Source organism: Lepidochelys olivacea (assembly GCF_965140295.1).
Source record: "Lepidochelys olivacea isolate rLepOli2 genome assembly, chromosome: 3".
In the NCBI taxonomy this organism is placed as follows: domain Eukaryota; kingdom Metazoa; phylum Chordata; order Testudines; family Cheloniidae; genus Lepidochelys; species Lepidochelys olivacea.
The window spans coordinates 162,383,966-162,404,634 of NC_140413.1; the positions used below are offsets into that span (position 1 = coordinate 162,383,966).

The 20,669-nt window shown below is 39.4% G+C and overlaps 1 protein-coding gene across 7 annotated transcripts in view; it reads right to left on the reverse strand.

Annotated features, from left to right (window-relative positions):
• The window catches only part of MARK1 (microtubule affinity regulating kinase 1), a 121,210-nt gene that overhangs the window by 24,565 nt on the left and 75,976 nt on the right, over nucleotides 1-20,669 (reverse strand). For 4 of the 7 annotated variants that reach the window (XM_084624178.1, XM_084624174.1, XM_084624173.1 and 1 more), the window contains exons 7-12: nucleotides 17,339-17,395; nucleotides 9,497-9,733; nucleotides 9,300-9,419; nucleotides 4,263-4,362; nucleotides 3,513-3,625; nucleotides 1,024-1,198 (exon numbers count right to left, since the gene is read on the reverse strand). In XM_084624178.1, the coding sequence (XP_084480304.1) occupies nucleotides 1,024-1,198; nucleotides 3,513-3,625; nucleotides 4,263-4,362; nucleotides 9,300-9,419; nucleotides 9,497-9,733; nucleotides 17,339-17,395 (802 nt within the window). The remainder of the gene's footprint in view (nucleotides 1-1,023; nucleotides 1,199-3,512; nucleotides 3,626-4,262; nucleotides 4,363-9,299; nucleotides 9,420-9,496; nucleotides 9,734-17,338; nucleotides 17,396-20,669) is intronic. The other 3 variants (XM_084624179.1, XM_084624176.1, XM_084624175.1) reach the window with 1 other exon arrangement.

The window sequence follows — 20,669 nt, forward strand, 5'->3', positions numbered from 1 at the left end:
AAGACTAGAGCAGCACCCTCTTCAGAATGGTGTCCTCCATGCATGATACTGGATAACACCACATCTGGTTTTACATTAGCGTCAGATGGGACAAACTGGACAAAAGCAGGACTGCTTAGCTTAAAACTGGACATATGGCCTGCCTACCCTATCCTCACTCTCCTCAGCCCATGAGCAAAGCTTTTGTCCACAGAATAAATTAAAACTATTTTATTTACTTTATGCTTACGTTGGGAGAATCACAGCTTCTCCCTCCCCACAGTTCTTTCTGAGTAGTTCCTCAGCGGTGTAAAATATACAACTCCCTTTATTTCAATGGAGTTTGACAGTTTGCACTAGCTGACGATCTGCCCCAATGTATTATTTACTTCTGTGAAAAACCCCCCAAGACTGACCTGTACAGGGGGAACAGGATTGGCAAGAGGTGGAAGTCAAAATAATAGAAGGAGGAAAGGGTCAAGAAAGTTTTTTCATTTGACTGCCTGGTTTTTTTGTTTTTTTTTAAAAAACCTTTTCATATTTAAAATGTGAATATTTACTCCATTTTGTATACCTACTACCACCTGAAGATGCTTCCCAATAACTTTGTAAAATGATGATCCCTGGCTAACCCGACAATTTGGCCTTCAGTCTCAGAATGTATTTACTATAAAACATAATAGCCTGCAGTCTTGGAGTTTATTCAGATCAGGAGTTAACGATCTCTCCCACAAACTGATGAACTGTGAATTTGCAATATACTGTTTTAGATTCAAAACTATAAGTTTTTTTTTTTTTAAAACAGAAAAATTAGAACTGGTATTTAACTCCATACAGAATTTAGAAGGTGACAGCTACACCGAAGTAACAAACCCAAAAGGGTCAATTCTATTAAGCTGGCCCACATTTACCACAGAAGCATTCGTACGGATAAGAAGCATCATGGTGTGGCGTGATGAGGCACATAAGAAATGCACAGAGAGGCGGAGTGCCAGGCTCACAAAACACTGCACACTCAGATTTAAACTGTGTACGTTACTTTACTTGTTTGAACGTCATCCCCACCATGATCACTGAACCGTCGTTGTTTCTGATTGGTCGATATACTCCGCTGGACTTTCAGGTGAGCAGGAGACTGCATAGAGCTGTTGTTGAGGTCACTGCTGGGTCGAGACCTTTGACTCAGGTTACTACTGGACAGGGATTCACTTCCTTCAAACTACAAGCATAAGAAAGCATTTTAAATATTTTTGAAATGTAGACAAATTAACATTATCAGCACTACCATATCATTATATAGTGAAGGATTTCTATATAAAGTCCTTGATTTGGTTGTTAAGGCTTTTAAATTAAGTAAGCTAAAATAAAAAATTGTCTATTTTAAAATTTAATTTTCTTCAAGACTGGACACTCAACTTCAGCTATCATTGTTCATGCTTATCCTGCCCATGCTGAATTGTGAAAATCAATAACACCCCTACAAATATGCTCAAATTACATCTGCCTAAACACAAATGAACTTGTTTTAAAACATGTACAATTAGAGCTCAGAATGATGAGCGTTATTTAAAAGAAGGAAAACCAGGAGAACCTCAATATTTTATCTAGTTTTAAGGCTTTTTTTTTGCATTGATAACATTTTTAACATCAGAACAATTTCAAAACATTTCAAACAAACTTGGAATAAAAGTTAAGTCCAGAAATTAGGTTAGGAAAGCAAGTAGTAATGACTGAAGAATGTTTCAGTGCCTTTAACACATTCTTTGGGCCTAGGTAATTCTGCCTTTGGCTTCACAGACTAACAAGCACTATAAGGAAAACTGTTACTAATAGCAGTGTGATTGTCTAAATTTAAATGCTGACATTTCTCAGATGGAAAGAGTTGTCAGATTCCTAATCTGTACCAATGTACAGGAGGTGTGGGGTGTGGCTAGTGAAGGAATGCACTGGAGGATGAGTATATCAAAGCCATGCTGTCAAAGAGGAGAAGAAGTGCTAGGAGGCAGCGTGGAAACAAAGTTCCTCCATAAGCAAGGTCCCAGCCTGTGGCTGGATCTATTGAGATCACTGAAGATCTCAAGTTATCGTCAGATTTCTGCTAGTTCCACAAGAGTTGGAGAGTATTTCCTGTCCCAGTACAGGATTAACTCATGAAAGGATGAAATGGCTCATAATTCTTTAAGAATTCAATAAGAAAAATACACCCTTGTTCAGTTAAAATATTTAACAAAATAGTGTATCTAAACTCAGTATTTTGTAAGAATTACTGCTATCGTGAAATATTACATTTTCTGTTTTTCTAGTTGTATTTCACAGTTAATATTTATTGCACTTAAGTTTAAATGTAACATTTTTTCCTGTCACTTCACACCATTTCTGCATAATAAAAGCTAGTAGTTTATAAACAATATATTTACAGAGACCATTTGAAATCTCAGACCATCTAGCCTTGCATGTGTCAATGAATGAGATAACCATAATAATTTAATCCTTAGAACAGAGTACTCATCTCAAAGTACTTGTCACTTAGAACTCTACACTGAGGGACAACAGCAGACTGTGCAGGAAGATTAATTGTGATTAAGTCCCTCCTAAAACTTCCAAGTCAAATTGCACACCCAGTAACTAGAAACACTTCCTGCTCCCTGGCTTAGCACTCTTCAGTGACATCACAAACTGCTAAGAAACTGGCCAGGTCCCAGTGCATTTATCACATAGGATTAGCCAACCTCTCAAGGGCTGAATAGTCATCTCCTGTCCATTAATTCTTGGCATGGCTGAGGCAGTACTGCAGAACAGTGTTATTCAGCCTCTTTCATCCTAAATTGCTCTTAGGAGGCCAAGAGAAGCCAAGGGGAGACGATGCTGATTTACAATTAACCAGGTTGCACAGGATTCATCACTTTGCCCAGTGAATTATTTCAAAAACAATTTTATTTGTAATGATTTTTTTTAACTGATGTCTGTTATTTCCATAAGACACTTAGGACCAGATCCAAAACCCACTGAAGTCTATAGAAAGACACTTGGGAACTTAATGGGTTTTGGATCAGGACCTCAGTAAGTCCCTTCACTTTGAGTAGTGGATTTCTCACCTCTCTCCAATTCCATAATTTTAATGGACACAATGGACAGCAGTGAATAGAACTAAATTTCCAAGGGTTGTGTAATTTTCCATATACACCACCACCACTGCCCAAGGAACTCAATCCTGATCATTAATGCCACGGTTGTTACGTTCTTGGACCTCTCCTGAATATCATCAAATCATGTACAATGGCTAACTGTCTTGTAACGTGAAAATATGGGGACAATTACATTTTATTTGTTAGTTAAATAAATAATAATAATCCAGGTCTGCAAAGCAAAGTCAGAGCATAAATGAACGGTCACCCAACCCAAGCTAAACTAACTTCTGAAAGTCTTATACAAGGTGATTATAAAATGAAAAAAAACAAAAAAACAAATAGGGCATGTTCAGTACAACTAGATTTAAAACTCAAACTGGCAGATACAAGTTAGATAAAACTTACTTCAGGTGGTTTTCTGCCTAGAAGCAGGTAAGTAGCCATGACTTCATCATACTTTTGCTTTACTAAAGACTCATGGATCTCCTCTCTTGAAAAGCCCATAGTGACCATTATGTCTATAAAGAAAGAAAGAAACAAAGAAAGAAAGAAAGAAAAAGCCATTCTTAGCAGGACAAGTGCCCTAGAGATTCTTGACAATGTATATACACCGAAAATGGAAAACATAACATTAGAAGATAACTGATGATTCTACAATTCAAATGAATCTACACTGTATTTATTGTTCAGGAATGAAGACTATAGCTCCATTGTGACAGGTTTCAGAGTAGCAGCCGTGTTAGTCTGTATTCGCAAAAAGAAAAGGCGTACTTGTGGCACCTTAGAAACTAACAAATTTACTTGAGCATAAGCTTTCGTGAGCTACAGCTCACAAAAGCTTATGCTCAAATAAATTTTAGTCTCTAAGGTGCCACAAGTACTCCTTTTCTTATAGCTCCATTGTTTTCAATGTTACCACTTTCTTGAAAACTTTGTACCTGTGCTACTTAAATGAATAAACTAAACTATACCTAACCTGACAAAAGCACAAAATAGCTCTAGAAAGAAACTAAGTTAAAGTTTCTCATTTAAATAAATAGCAAATACATTTTACTTTTGTAATAAACCAATTCCCTTTGTGGCACTTGTTCTCAAATTGTTTTATTTGCAAGGAAACATTTATCATCTATTTCCATATATTATGAAAATCTTTACCTATTCTTTTGGTGTCATTAAAATCTGGTTCCGGCTCAGTATATGGCTTTAATTCTTCCTCTTCGTGGCCAACATTCATCCACCGATCCTTCATAATTTGCTAGGAAATTAAACAAATCTCAGCTAAAGTATTACACTGTTTATTCAATTAGGGCTTTAAAGTAAACTGAAAGCCTCCCATTGATTTTAATGGGAATTGAATCAGCCCCTGTAAGCTCTGGTTTAGAAAACAAGATGTTTCTTCGTTCCAGCATCAACCAATACATACCTACGTGAATGACAACAATACTGCTTGGCCAATTAACTAACCACGAATAGGACCTTTATAAAAGGAGATCTTGTATCACAGCAGTGCTCAAAAGCTACCATTATCTGCATGGTGAAAAGATGGACATAAGTTGCCCTTTTGTATAGTTACCATAATAATAAACCAGTGTTTGCTATTAGGACAGATGTTTAAGGGAATTTTTAGGGAATTATCTGCAACTAATAGCTTGAGATGTAGCCCTGCTAGCTTAATAGGTTCTTTCTATCTTTATAATTTTCTACAAGGCTTTTTTTTTTTAAAAAAAAAAATGAAACTACAGTATTATGCTCTGTCATTATCTCATAAGAATATTCTATTACTGTACATCTTTACACGCACAGGTTACACAGGCTGACATGCATGTCATATTTGTCTAAGGCAAAAAGGGTCAAGCAGCAGCACCTAAACAAGGCTCAGTGGCTGCAATTACCCTGCTCAGAAAGGAGCAAAGAAAGACTCCCTTAAGCGTGCACAGCTGGAGCTGCACTAGTGTATATCTCTGGTGATGCTGGACTGATGCTTCCAGTTTACACTCTGGGCATTATGTTGTTTTCTGATGAGCTGTTTATTCTGACCTCCTCTCACGCTCTTCTTAACTGTCCCTCCACTCCTTGTGCCCTCAATACTCTTCTATTTCCTTTGCTCCCCCATCTCTTCTTCCACGTCCTTGTCTTCTACACTCCTTTGTTCCAACTCATTCATCCCCCCCTTACTTTCTCCCTCACCCCTTAAAATATTTAACGTGCATTAAAATAAATACCCCCCCCATCAAATTAAAAAAAAAATCGTGTAACAGTACATTTGCTAATTATCATTATGATTGGATGCTGAATCCCTGTCTCTGCCTCCCCTATCTGTGTCTCTCATACTCTCTGCTTGGACATTACCTAGCACAACGGGACCCTGAGTTTGGTTGAGACTTCTATGTGCTACTGCAAAACAAATAAAAATTGTTTTGAAATAAATTATAACTACAATTTCTTCAAATAATTTAAGAGACTGTGTAGAAATGCCACTATGTTCCCAAATGACTGTTGTCCTTTGCAAGACAGGGCAATAAACATTGGCTATGACCATTCATCTTTTCCTGTGGATTGTCTCGTTTCAAAACATATTCACAGTTCATCTCAAGAAAGAACTTTTCATTTAACTATTTCCATGAAATGCAACCATCTTTAATATTATAGAGTATATCTATGCATTTTTGGGAGATTTCTTCCTGATACACTTTGCCATTCCTGAAGAATTATTCAGAGGGAATCCCAAAGCTCCGCCAAATTTGTTCCTTCAACATACCTACCTCCTGCTGAATAGCTAGAAACAATGCTTATCCTTCAGCTATGATGACAGGTAGCAAAGCCTCTTTAAAGATCGACACAAATGCCGCTCACCAGATTGCCAAAAGAGATGTGACCACCAATCTAGCCCCCCCCCCTCCAAAAATGTCACCTCCACAAAACACATCAGTTGAATCCCACTAAGAGAGAAAGGCTCAATTTTCCTAGGATGCAACCTGGTGTCTTGCACTACTACATGGCTGCCAAACTAAAGACCCATATTTGTCTTACTACTATTAATAGTACAAAGAACAAAATCTTAAAAACTGCTATTCAGATATTAGCTTATTATTATTATTCACTTATTAGCCAACTGATGTTTTGCTGACCATAAGATCACCAGATATATGATTAAAATTCTGCCTTAGAAATAATCTTCATAATAATTTTTGCTAATGGAGACAAACTGCTGCTGTCTTCTGGCCACAGAGTCAAATGATTATTTACAAGGAGTCTTATCACATCTGACTGCAAGGTTCACAACAGACAGAAGATGTTGGAATCCTTCAGTTTTTTAGTAGTATCCTCAGCAAATGTAGCAGGAATGCAAAACTGTTTCTACAATGATATTTTTGGCCAAGAGGAACCACCCTTCTGAAAAGCATCCCATTCCTCTCCTCCATCCCCACTAGACCTTCCAGCAACATGACTGGACCAATACCATTTCTGATGCAGTGCCTTTAGTTTTGTCCCTCTCCTTGCTATTCAGATCTATGGTTCAAGCTTCTCTAATCTAGTCCTCATCTTTTAAAGATGGGTATGTTTTTAAGCTAAAATTCACTAATTTTTGTCAATTAAGTGCATTAATTTAGAAGTATTATCTAGTTACTGTTCAATATCCAAAAAAGCCCACTTGCAGTAAAGCACTTTTAAAGCGTACCTCTTATTTCTTTTAGAGAACTTGAAATCTTGTCAATTTTAAAAAGTTCCAAGTAGTTTCTGGTATTGTACCTGCCCCTAAATCAGGGGATCTCAGAGTGCGGCGCATCCTCACACTTTTTCCTAAAATTCTTGATTAGCTTTAGGAAAACCAAATAAATATGAACATATACATGTCCAAATCATTGTAATTTATTTATTGCTAGCTAATATGTCTGTTGTGAAAAGTGATATTTACAAACATACAAGTATCACTTTTCACAGCAGACTTACTCAGTCCTGGCAAGCCTGGGGACAAATTAAGCCCTGGATGGAGGGTTGGGGGAGGCAGTGGGGGCCAGAGGAGACGGGGAGGCAGTGGGGGGGCTAGAGCCTGAAGCCCTGCGGCAAGAAGCCGAAGGCCCCCAACTGGAGCCCGGGGCCTGCCATTGCATAGCTAGAGCCCACGGCTGGAGCCCAAAGCTCCATGGCCAGAGCCTGCTGCTCCACCACCTCAGGGCTGAAGCCCAAAGCCTGAGCCCCACCACAACTGGGAAGCTGGGGAACTCACTGGCTGCCTGCTCCTCCAGCAGTGTGCCCCAGGTGTCTCCAGAGGGGGGCAGGGCACAACCCCTGCTCCTGTACCCAACGTCCAGGAGCAACAGAGAGGGGGAGGGGACTCTACTTTGCCTTCCCCCCATCACAGCCCAGGAGGCTCTGGCTGCAAGAAAAGCCCCTGGTGGCCACATTTGAGAAACGCTGCCCTAAATATCCCATCAACATTTGTGATTGTAAAACAACATTTTCCTACTTTTAAAATATGCTTCCCTGTTCATATGGAAAAGGCCTACACAAACAAGGTTTATAATATTTACATAACACATACCAGCCCAAGGGCTAAGCCTACTACTCGAGGTGCTGCTTCTTCAGTTCCAATTTTACTGCTGCTGTTACTGGTAAACACCGTCTTGGGGGAAAAAAACCACACACCGGATCTCTTACCAGAGCACTATGAGAGTGTCATGCTAGTTAGTGCATGGCTCAGAAACAACAAATGACATTAACAAAAGAGTGATGCTGACTAAACAAAATACTGTCAAAACACACAAACTAAAAAGAGAAAAATATTCTCAAATCTTTTTCAGTTCCAAGAATCATATATATTAATTGTAACGGTAACAAGTGCAGCATTTTCTGATGGAAATGTGAGCTGATTTTGTCCCTATCGGTAACATGCTGAAGAGGACTAGAAGCAGCACTCAGGCAGATATATAAATTTCTTCCCAAGCCATGTACCCTAAACTTTTCACCCCAAACAATACTTCATATCTCATTAATAAAATGCATTTTTGTGATGGTGCTCTCCTTCAAAATTAAAGGATGGATTCTTGCCCAATGTTTCATTTCAAGAGTGCCTCAGATTGTTTATTCACTCTCTTTTTGCAGATATTTGGCAGTGACCCATTTTCTACCCTAAAAAAGCAGGCTCCTGTATGGCTGCCATCAGCAGCACTCTACAGGGACAATGATGGGATCAAAGAATAGGAGTATATGATTGTCATACTCATAAACACTGAGGAGCCAAGTTATGCCTCCAGGGTTTCCAAGAATCTTTAGTCTCAAGTGCTAGACCTGAATCTCTTTACAAGAAGAAACTTATAAATGGAAGGCTGGAAGAAGCCAATCATTCTGAAGTCAGCCTTTCAGCTTCTTGCAGTGACTAAGCTCTTATCAATGTATTCTCTAGGCAGGAATATAATGTAATTTATGACAACCAACCAATCAGAAGACGCCATTATCCAACTTCCTTCCAACTGCTGAACACAGCAGTTATTCTGAAATGGAAAATGCTTGTGACAAATCACAAAGTAAGCCCAGCTTGAAAGAAAAAGCTGTATACAAGCATAGCTCGCTATGAATATGCTTCCTAGCCAGGCATGCAAGAAAGCTCAGATCACTACACTGGAAAGAAAAAACTACTTAAATGGGATGAATTCTCTGGAACACCATCCTCTGCTATGAAAGCAAATACGTGAAGATGAAATAAAGGTCACTAGTGACTAATGCACATTGTACCTCAAACATTTTATCATTTGTTGTACTTTTTATTTCTGATACTGGATGGGCATTATCAAATAATAAATCTTTCTTTGCCACAGATCTCCAAAAGCAATATAAAACGGCAATTAGATTTGTGGTCTGAATCTATACACAAATAAAATATCAAGTTTACCATAGTAATGGCTTTCAATATTTGTGTTTATGATACCAAACAAAGGAAAACTAATTTCCCAATGCTCTTAAAGTGACAGTCCTTTGATCAGCCAAAAGTAAAGAAAGGGAAAAGACTCCACGGCCTCGCCTCAGATTCAAACTGCGCTGCCCTCTGCAATGCTTCCTGACAATCCTAGGCACTGCAGGCCTCTACAACAGAACTGAAGTGGGCTCTTGCTTTCAAAAACAATATCCTATCTGGTTATTGGAATAAGTAGTTCATTCTTGCTGTGAAGATAATTTCAGAAAGAAATTACTTACTTCTAAGCTCCCTCGTTTTATTGGATTCAGTACCAGTAGTTTTTTCAGTAGATTTTCACAGTCTGTGGACATATAGAATGGAATACGGTACTTCCCCCGTAATACTCGCTCCCTCAGTTCCTAGACAGAAAAGAAAATATATTCTTGACACTGAAAAGTTAGCAAATTGAAATTGAGATGTCAAATTTCAACTGTACCTTTAAATTCTGACCATCGAATGGCAAGGAGCCACTGACTAGTGTGTAAAGAATAACTCCAAGACTCCATACATCTACCTCTGGGCCATCATATTTCTTTCCTTGAAAAAGTTCAGGAGCAGCATAGGGTGGGCTTCCACAAAAAGTGTCTAGTTTGTTACCAATTGTAAATTCATTACTAAAACCAAAATCTGCAATTTTAATGTTCATGTCTGCATCAAGTAGAAGGTTTTCTGCCTAAGAGAAAAATATTGAAAGAAAAATGACCAAATTTATACATCACAATAAAGATCAACATATAAGTGTGCATCATTTGTTGATAAGAAAAGTTACATTTTCCAAAATATACGATTTGACTGTTTGACATTAGAGAACAAAGGAAACAAACCCTGTGAATGCACTACTTAGAGTATTGCTATTTAAAATATTCGGAGCCCAATTCTGAGGTGCAAATAAAGTTCAATTCAAATGATTTATTGTTCAGACAATAATTTACAGTGCATAAAGCTAGACAGCAGTTAAAACTAGATGACTGAATTCAAAAGCAATCTAGTGCTTCTAAATTGACAGCTTTGGCCTAGAAGACTTAACCAGTTTGATTCCAAAGGATATAAATGGAGTCCCAGGCATGTTGCCATGTGTATGGGTAGGTGTGGGAAGAAAAGGGGTTGATTCTCATTGATTAGTAAAGCATGCTGATTTGCAATTAAATATAACTTTTACACTAAACTTGGTACATTTTGCTAACTAGGAGGATACACTACATCTATATGCATTTATTTAAGCAGTTACGTAGATTAAGATATTTATTCTTATTTTTACATTTTTTATTGTGTTAGAAAATAGTGAATGATGCATTTCGTATTTACTAGATGATTAATTATTTACTTGTGATTTATGTCACGCTGCATTTGGATGAAAATTGGAATTCAAGTAACTGCACGAAAACAGCATTATAATATTTTTTTATCGGTTAAATAGAACTACCTTAAACATGTCGCATATGTAAGAAAAAAGGTTGATCAAAACAAGTTTTGCATGCAAAAATAACTGGTTTATTAGACAAAGGAGGTATCTTTAGTTAGTAAATTTAACGGACTGTTTCTGGTCACCATGTCCTTCTAGATTTTTAGAACTAGCAGATCCTCTTCTCACACCTCATTTTTATTTAAAGACTGGAAGAGGAAAACAAGTTTTCCTAGTTTTTTCAACTCTCAGTCAGACTTGACTTTGAACTATATTGATTGGATAAACTGAAATGAAGAAAATATTCTCTGCACTAGGAGAAGAGGTTACTGCTATCAAAAGCTGATTTAGCACTTCAACAAATGGTTCCAGGTGCCTAGCCAGTGACTTCCACCAGTTCAGTGGTTTGACTTTCTTTAAAAACTTCTGCAACAAATATGTATTGCTTAATTACTTAAATTTAATTATAGTAAGTTTAAGCCTTACTTAATTTTTAAACAGGTTTATTTTTTAAAAGAAAAATAATTTAAATATTGTTTTATTTTAAATAAATAAATCCATCTTAAATTTTAAAAACTTCCGGTTCTTTCTACCCTCATTTAGGACTTTAAAACACAAGTGTCTGCTTGGACAATAGATATTTCATGGTACTTTCTGTACTTTATTTCAGCATCCTTCACCAAAGTTTCCCCTCCTCCATCGTTACTCAGCATGCTTTAATAGCAGCAGCAGCCGCCAGGCAAATCTCAGAAACATTTACACTTCAGTAATGTGCTGTCTGTATTTACACAAGTGGACTATAGGACAGTTACTATAAAAGTTTTGTCAGCTTGAGTTTGTGGCAGTCAGTCACATTACCCAGGAGTAGTGAAGCCACAATGAGTTATGCAGGTCAACACAAACAAGTGCTAAAGAAAATCTTCATACCACAGCATTCCCTCATCATTTGGATATGCCATGTGTTAAGGAGAAAACGGTTTTAAAAACCTATAAAATGTTCCTAAGCAGTTTGATTTTGATTATTTCTAGTATCCCCCTCCCTGCAAAGCCAGGAGGCCTTAGTTACCATGAGTACAACTGTATACACCTCAGAGGGAGAGAAATTCAAAATTAATATAAACACACCTGTATAAATAATCAAAAACAGAAAACATCAAAAGTCTCGTGACTTTATGGAATTGAAGTAAGTGCTGGGTCCCACTGGGAAGCCAGGAATCTCCCACTTCCAAATGGCATAAAGTTCTCAAGTCTAACCCTGGAATAGCTCAAGACATTAGGCTTCAAGGCTGTCACATTTTAATATCTACAGCTACTGTTACTATCCCGGCATTGAATCCTACCATACCAGGTCACATACAGGTGCAACTTTGGAGGAAATGGCACAGCTGAGTGGAGGATGAAATACTTTTCTGCAAGGTTGATTATTTAAATCATCTCAGGGATTTGGAATGTTAGAATAGGCCCGGGCTTATTAGAGGGCAGAGGACAGGGAAATTTATCAAAAATGTATGGTAAGTACAAGTAGCATGTCTCTAATTTCTCAAAAGGCAATCCTGTATGTGTGTATTATACAGTATACATATAGATGCATATAAAATATTTTGTCACATTCAAATTTAGCAAAGATAAACTGCTAAAACAACAAATGGGTGAGATAGCTGTAGAAATGCTAATAATTTTTTGGTGAAATGGAATGTCTCAGCCACAATGCAGGGTTACTCTTCAGTTAACTGAAACAGCACTAATTTTGATAGTTGTATAATTCCTTGTAATATGCCAGTTCTGGAAGTGTGATTTGCTTAATTACTATATTGTTATTTCTCAGTGTCTGCACAGTGTGAAAATGCCTGTATTCCAATCAAATGATCGCCATAAGCAGACTGAAGGACTTGCATAATTGCTGAACAGCAAGTTTTCAATAATTTTACAGTGATTATGCAAGTAACTCTGATTGGATAGAATCCCTTTACTACGATTGGCTGTACTCAGAATTGAGCCTGTATGTCCATGAAGACACCACTAAACCTTCTCTCCCACTCCAGATGAAACTGAAAAAAGTATTTACTCAGAAAACAAGAATATGTGGCTAACAAACTGCTAAAAGGTGAACCGGTTGTTGGGTTTTTTTTTATGTTAATCCCACCCCTTTGACTCATTTTGTTCTCCAGGATCTCAGTATTGCTTGCACTGAACCCCATGGAGTTCTTTTAAAATCAAAGTGAACCAAGATTGGCCTTCCTCAACATTCCTTCCAACTACAGTCCAGCAAAGCTCTTGGCACACAATCGGTGTCTATTTGCCTTTACATTATTCACACTGAGAGAATCCCTGACTCTCCCTTCCAATTTGTTTTGAAACCATTTAAAAATATTGAGTTCTTTTGGAGAGAAGAACCTTTGCTAATCTGTGGGAAGTAATTAGGTGGATTGAAGAAAGATAATGAAAAGCAGGAGTGGGGGAAGGAAATACACAAGGAGAAAAGAAATTCTTGCTTATGTTAGTTTTTAAAAACTATCTTTAAACAATTTGATAGACCATTTTTGTAGCCTTAAACCTGGACTCTTCAAACAATTTCATTATAACTTGAGGATGCTTCCCGTTAACTTTAATCAACATACCCTCGGCTATACAGTTCAATCTTTGTTCTCTGAGTTTGTTCACCTCAGGCTATGACCATAATATATTAAAAAGGAAATATCCTCAAGTTATAACAAGCTCCTCTTTCTCTTTATTGGTTAATCCTTTACTGCTGATTCTTTTAGTTTTTTGTTTGTTTTTTGCGCATGCAAGAGACACCCCTAAAACCAATGACAAACACATTGTGGTCCTATACGGCAGCATACTGCCATCATGACTATCCATGTTCACATATGTGGAGATGATGTGCAACAGATTTATTACCTAGCTCAAAGCTTCTCTTTCTTCCCCCTTCAATAGCTCTTGGTAAATATAGGAACAACAAGAGGAGGGCATGTCTCAGGATGTTTTTTGTCTGGCTTGTAAAGTTTCAATTCCCATGTCATAGAAGTACAGTACAATTTGCAACAGGAGTCAAGTTTCAGAAAAACACATTCAAACTACCAATTTATGACAAATTTTAGTCCAATATTACATCCAAGAGAAAGAATGATTCTGCTCTTTCGTAACACAGAGTCACCATCTGAAAAGTGTGGCTGATTTACTCATACTGTAGCTGGATGCACCCTGAAGGACCTGTTTTGTAACAAAGGGCTGCTATAGTCTGTTTTTCATTCCTCAGACTTTTTATGTTTCAGCAGAATCAGGTACTCCTAATAAAAAGCCAATATACTGCTATTTGCTTTACTCTACTTAGTTCCACTATGCAAAGCAATAACATACTTTATGTAGCAGTTCAAAGCAAAGAAAAATTTCCGGAAATGCTTCAGGAAACCACAATACAGCAATACACTTTGATATTTGCTGTCCTCCTACTAAGCCAAAAACTGTAGTTTGTTGATCAACAATCAGAAAGGAAATGGGTATCAGAGTAGCAAAAGACAAGGAGGGACATTAGAGAGAGATCAGATGCTTAGAGACCCTTGATCAAGACCTCCTCTCAAGCAGAAGTTTTGACATTTCTTGTGTGACATCGCTAACAGATATGTAGGCTGTTGATTCCAATTGACAAATAGTTCTTGAATGTGAAGTTCTTCACAGATTATTCAAGATTGCTTGCAGGTTTTCTCCTAAGGCAATTGGAAAGCACATTCTGTAGGCCAAGAAGGTGGAGCGCCACTAAAGTTATGTTGCAAGTATAAATTCCCAAAGACCTGAGCATTGCATGAGAATATTTTCAAAGACTAAGGCCTGATCAGTCTTTGTATTTAACTCACATCCTTCAAAAGGCCATTCTTCTCTGGTAACCTGTAGCTCCCTAGGAACGCCAGACACTTGCAGCTAGGATGATTGTCTCATGTCAGCTGAGGTTGCCACAGACCTAGCTGCCACATCCAAAGCATCACGCTCTGCTTGGAGAACAAGCATGTAACATGCTGTCCTTCAGTAATCAGCTCTTTAAATTCCTCTCTGCAGTCCTGCGGGATTTTGCCAGTGAATGCTGCAATGTTTTCATTATTCAGAAAGTCATTTTGCCAACAGCAATTGATAGTTGGTGATTCTCATCTGAAAGCTTGCCGAGGAGTACTTTTTCCATCCAACAAGATTAATTTTCTGGACTCCTGTCCCAGGGGATAACTTGCTAAGGGCCCTCGTGTCCATCTTTTGTAGACTGCAGATACCACCAGGGCTCCTAGAGTAGAATGTGAGTAAAGCAGCTCAAATCCAGAAGACAGGACCTGGTACCAATGCTCTGCACTTTTTCATGTAGGAACTCTCAAGGCTGGTGTTTGCCAGAGCAGTTTAACAGGATCCAAAAGGCCTTCAATTAAAGGCATTCATTAGACAACTTGGCATGGGGGTGTGCAGCATGTCCAGGAGCTTGTGAGACCTCTCCTGGACCACTTCTACCAGTACCTCCGGTGTGTTCGTCTCCGTTCTGAGCAGTTCTTGGAAGGATCTGTACTCATCAAATTTGAGGCTGATTATTGCAGAACCACCTCATCAGGAGATGGTACATTAAGATTCTCAGTCTGAAGCTCTACATCAGAGCCACGATGCAGATGCTCATCAGTAATGAAGGTTCTTGAATAGTTTTGGGTGCTACTCTCTGTAACAGCAGAGATGGAGCTTAGATCTGGCCATGACACAAATGCTGCTCCCCTTGTAGACTGAAAACCCCATACATCCAGTACTATCAAAGGTGCTGGTAAGCATAAGGACCGGGGGGGCCATGGTGGAGGACACCAGGAATTAAGATCCCTAGGTCTTTTGGAGATAAGGTAACAATAATAAACCCTGGATTCCCTTTCAAAGATGTAAGTCATTGTTCATGACCCTAGTGAACAAGAAGGCTCTTTGCTATCATCAGAAGCTGAGGGCTACTACTCCTGAAGTAGTGGAGCTGAAGCAAGATTCGTAGTAGGCAACTCTCGTCCCTTGTTCTAGCCAGTACCCGTCTGCGAAGTACATGGTACCAGAGGAGGAAAACCTTAGTATTAGCTAACAGTGGTGAGTTGTTACAGATAAGACAGATCTCCTAGTACCACAAAATTCCTCAGTACTGAGAACTCAGATGCCAAGAGGTGGTGAATCCACAACACTGGTACCAGGGTGGTTGGTACCGAAGATGCTAATACTGTATGCTTCAGTGCTGCACAAGTAGTACCTGGTGAAGTTTTTCAGTCTGAGGAGACCAATACTGGGGCTCAGTGACCGGAGTCCAAATGGGTCACAAAGGGACCTAGCAGACAAATGCAGAAGATTTATGCTTCTTAGAGCTAGTTTCCATTGTAGGAGAACTAGATCTTCTCCCTTTAACATCAGAATGCCTCTCTTCCCCCTTGTCATTAGAGGTGAGAAAGAAGACTGTTCACATCCAAGGAGCAGCCTGATGAGGAGGTGACAGCAGTACTTTCAGATGACAACTGATCAGGATTTTCTGCCCCAGGGATCTTGGGGTCTTAGGATGGATACATGCATTTTTCCATTAAGAACATTTTTAGATATGTCTCACTAGCTTTCTGCATCCTCATTGAGAATGATTTACAAATTGATCATCTGTCAATAACATGCCCTTCCCCAAACATGAAACACATTTGGTGTGTCCAAAGTTAAGAAGCATTACTGCCTCGTTGGAAAGGCAATTCTGAAACCTTGGCAATTTCTGCTTCACCATAGCAAGCAAGATGCTGTGCTGGGTAGATCCAGAGAAAAACAAGTTCCCTACAACAGGTACAGAAAATAAAGAGGGAGGACAAAAAGAGGAAACACTACTCTAATCACTAACCTAACTATCCTCGCTGACCATAACAATTTACAAAGAACAATAAAGGCTGCACAGTGAGTGAAAGCAGTCAGACACTGCAGTACTCCAACTCTGGACCACCAAATACTTAGAGAGAGTGAAGAAGAACAGATGAAAAAAAACACATCTCTTACAGATTTTTAAAAGACGTGATCAGTTTAAGCATTTTACTATAAATTGTCTTAATCTAGAAACCATGATAGCTGGCAGCATTTATGACTATAATAAATATGCATTAAAATGAGCTTTTTCATTTTCAATTTGTGGATATTTGTATATCATTAGTATGGGTCACGATTCTGTCACAAAAAGAAAAGGAGTACTTGTGGCACCTTAGAGACTAACAAATTTATTTGAGCATAAGCTTTCATGGGCTACAGCTCATTTCATCGGATGCATTCAGTGCATTTGGATTCTGTCACAGGTATTTTGAGTAAAAATCCCTGACGTTTACTAAAAATACCTGGGGGGAGGGGGGGAGAAGAGGACAAGCAGAGTGCTGCTGGGCCTTGCAGCCGCTCCTGTCCCGCCACTGCTCCCCCGCAGCAGGGGCTGACCTAACCCTGATCAGCTGCTGCTTTGGCAGTCACAAGGCTGCTCTGACCATACCCCAGAAGTTACAGAGGTCCCAGAAAGTCCTCCATGACAGAATCCTATCCTTAATCATTAGCTATAATTTTTGGTCTTCTGGTTAAGGCACTAAACAGGGACTCTGGAGATCTAGGTTCTTTTCGTGTCTCTGTCACAGGCCTCCTTGTGATGTTGGGCAAGCCACTTAATTTCTATATACCTCAATTCGCCAAGTATGGAATGAAGAAAATAGTACCTCCCACCTTCGTGGGGGTATTGTGAAGATAAATTCATTAATGTGTTTGAAGCATTCATACTACAGCAATGGCAGCTATGTGGAAAGAGAGATAGGTGAACTTGCTCTAATACTGTCAATTAGTTATGTTAAAAAAAGAAAAAAAAGAAAAACCACAGAAACCTACCTTGAGGTCACGATGAACAATGCACTTTTGATGGCAGTACTGCACAGCAGATACAATCTGAAAAACCAACATTTTCAATAAGAATTAATTTGAATCCCTATATAATTAGGGTTTTTCATAGCTTATACTTAATTTTGCCTCCTAGTATGCATTAGTGGAGAATTAAGTATTTTTACATACAGGGAGTGTAAAAATCCTTACAGTAATTGATGTTCTCTTGTTTGCGCATCCCCAATGCCGGAGATCGGGACTTTTTTTTTTTTTTTTTTGGACTAGCAGTGCTTACCAGCCTGAGCCTGTGCTTCCAGCGCCCTTGTACCCCCTTCAAGGTTATAAAAAGTTATAACGATGGAGTCTTTTACCCCCTCTGACGTTTTTGGAGCTACAGCCTTTGCCAAAGGTGTAGGAGAGACAGAACTTTAACACACAGAAACACCCAGAGCTCTTTTTAGTAGAGAAAGAGGTCTGCACACAAAGAGAAGGATCCTGGGAGCCCAGATTTGAGACTGGCTTCAAACATTTATGGAAAAAGTACATTTTCAGCCTGGCCTCTTTGAACTTCTGTATTCACTTTCAAAACGCACAGCAAACTGAGCATTTGCTAAATATACGCCCTTCCCCTAAGCAAAATAAACATTCAGTAGAAGGATGGAAATACCACATAAAGGGCAATATTTGAAACCGGGCGATTTTGGCTTAGCAATGAAGACTGAGAACGCAGTACTAGGCAACCAAGAAATTAAGAACAAAGTTACCCAAATGAAACCTATACCAAATATAATTCCTAATTTATGCATAAATATTTACTAACTAATCCTATGCAAAACACAGAAAAAATGGACAGCACTAGTCATTTCATCTCAGCCTATGCCACAGTTAGAAGTTACTGAGAGGTGGCTAGCCCACATTGACCCTTTTCTACCCTGGGGGGGGGGGGGGGGGGTTTGCACAAGGGCTCTGAGCTGCAAGCGCAAGCGAACAAGTACTGCTAGTCCAAAAAGATCCAAATCTCCTGTGTTGGCAGCGCACAAACACGCTAAAATGGAATACTTACAGACAATCACTCAAAGAAGAAATATACATTTAAAAACGTATCCACTATGTTTTTATTTTCGCGAACGATATGCCATAACGTTTATATCCTATGCTATTAAGCTGCCACATTATAAATTACTAATTTGTTAATATTAATCTTTTAACCCAGAGGACACACTCCATAAACAGGAAAAGGTATTTTTATGTTATTTATCCTTCTAGGGTTAAGCATCCAAAACTTCAGGATAAAAGATTTCATTACATAAAACATTCCTCAAAGTAACAGAAATTTTCAACATATGAAGGGAATCACTTTAAATTAATTTAGCCCATTGAATGTGGTATCATTCTAGTCAAATTACTTTATTCAATACAGTACTAGCAAATGCTGTTAGAATGACTATATATCACAAACTAATGTAATGAAGATTTTTAAAATTTTAATAAATATAGAAATTCCCACTTTCAGACTCTCTCCTCATACTTCGCAAGCAAGCTGGCTAACCTAGTGAGGAGGGCTTTAAACTAGGTTCACCGGGGGAAGGAGACCAAAGCCCTGAGGTAAGTGGGATACCGGGAGGAAGCACGAGCAGGAGCGTGCGAGAGGGCAGGGCTCCTGCCTCATACTGAGAAAGAGGGACGAGTTATCTCAAGTGCCTATACAAAATGCAAGAAGCCTGGGAAACAAGCAGGGAGAACTGGAAGTCCTGGCACAGTCAAGGAATTATGATGTGATTGGAGTAACAGAGACTTAGTGGGATAACTCACATGACTGGAGTACTGTCATGGATGGATATAAACTGTTCAGGAAGGACAGGCAGGGCAGAAAAGGTGGGGGAGTTGCACTGTATGTAAGGGAGCAGTATGACTGCTCAGAGCTCAAGTATGAAACTGCAGAAAAACCCGAGTGTCTCTGGATTAAGTTTAGATGTGTGAGCAACAAGGGTGATGTCGTGGTGGGAGTCTGCTATAGACCACCGGACCAGGGGGATGAGGTGGACGAGGCTTTCTTCCAGCAACTCACGGAAGTTACTAGATCGCAGGCCCTGGTTCTCATGGGAGACTTCAATCACCCTGATATCTGCTGGGAAAGCAATACAGCGATGCACAGACAATCCAGGAAGTTTTTGGAAAGTGTAAGAGACAACTGCCTGGTGCAAGTGCTGGAGGAACCAACTAGGGGTAGAGCTCTTCTTGACCTGCTGCTCACAAACCGGGAAGAATTAGTAGGGGAAGCAAAAGTGGATGGGAACCTGGGAGGCAGTGACCATGAGATGGTCGAGTTCAGGATCCTGACACAGGGAAGCAAGGAGAGCAGCAGAATATGGACCCTGGACTTCAGAAAAGCAGACTTTGACTCCCTCAGGGAACTGATGGGCAGGATCCCCTGGGAGAATAACATGAGGGGGAAAGGAGTCCAGGAGAGCTGGCTGTATTTTAAAGAATCCTTATTGAGGTTACAGGGACAAACCATCCCGTTGTGTACAAAGAATAGTAAATATGGCAGGCGACCAGCTTGGCTTATCAGTGAAATCCTTGCTGATCTTGAACACAAAAAAGATGCTTACAAGAAGTGGAAGATTGGACAAATGACCAGGGATGAGTATAAAAATATTGCTCGGGGATGCAGGAGTGAAATCAGGAAGGCCAAATCACACTTTGAGTTGCAGCTAGCAAGAGATGTTAAGAGTAACAAGAAGGGTTTCTTCAGGTATGTTAGCAACAAGAAGAAAGTCAAGGAAAGTGTGGGCCCCTTACTGAATGAGGGAGGCAACCTAGTGACAGAGGATGTGGAAAAAGCTAATGTACTCCATGCTTTTTTTGCCTCTGTCTTTACGAACAAGGTCAGCTCCCAGACTACTGCACTGGGCAGCACAGCATGGGGAGGAGGCGACCAGCCCTCTGTGGGGAAAGAAGTGGTTCAGGACTATTTAGAAAAGCTGGACGAGCACAAGTCCATGGGGCTGCATGCGCTGCATCCGAGAGTGCTAAAGAAGTTGGTGAATGTGATTGCAGAGCCATTGGCCATTATCTTTGAAAACTCATGGCGATCCGGGGAAGTCCCGGACGACTGGAAAAAGGCTAATGTAGTGCCAATCTTTAAAAAAGAGAAGGAGGATCCTGGGAACTACAGGCCAGTCAGCCTCACCTCAGACTCCTGAAAAATCATGGAGCAGGTCCTCAAGGAATCAATTCTGAAGCACTTAGAGGAGAGGAAAGTGATCAGGAACAGTCAGCATGGATTCACCAAGGGCAAGTCATGCCTGACTAATCTAATTACCTTCTAGGACAAGAT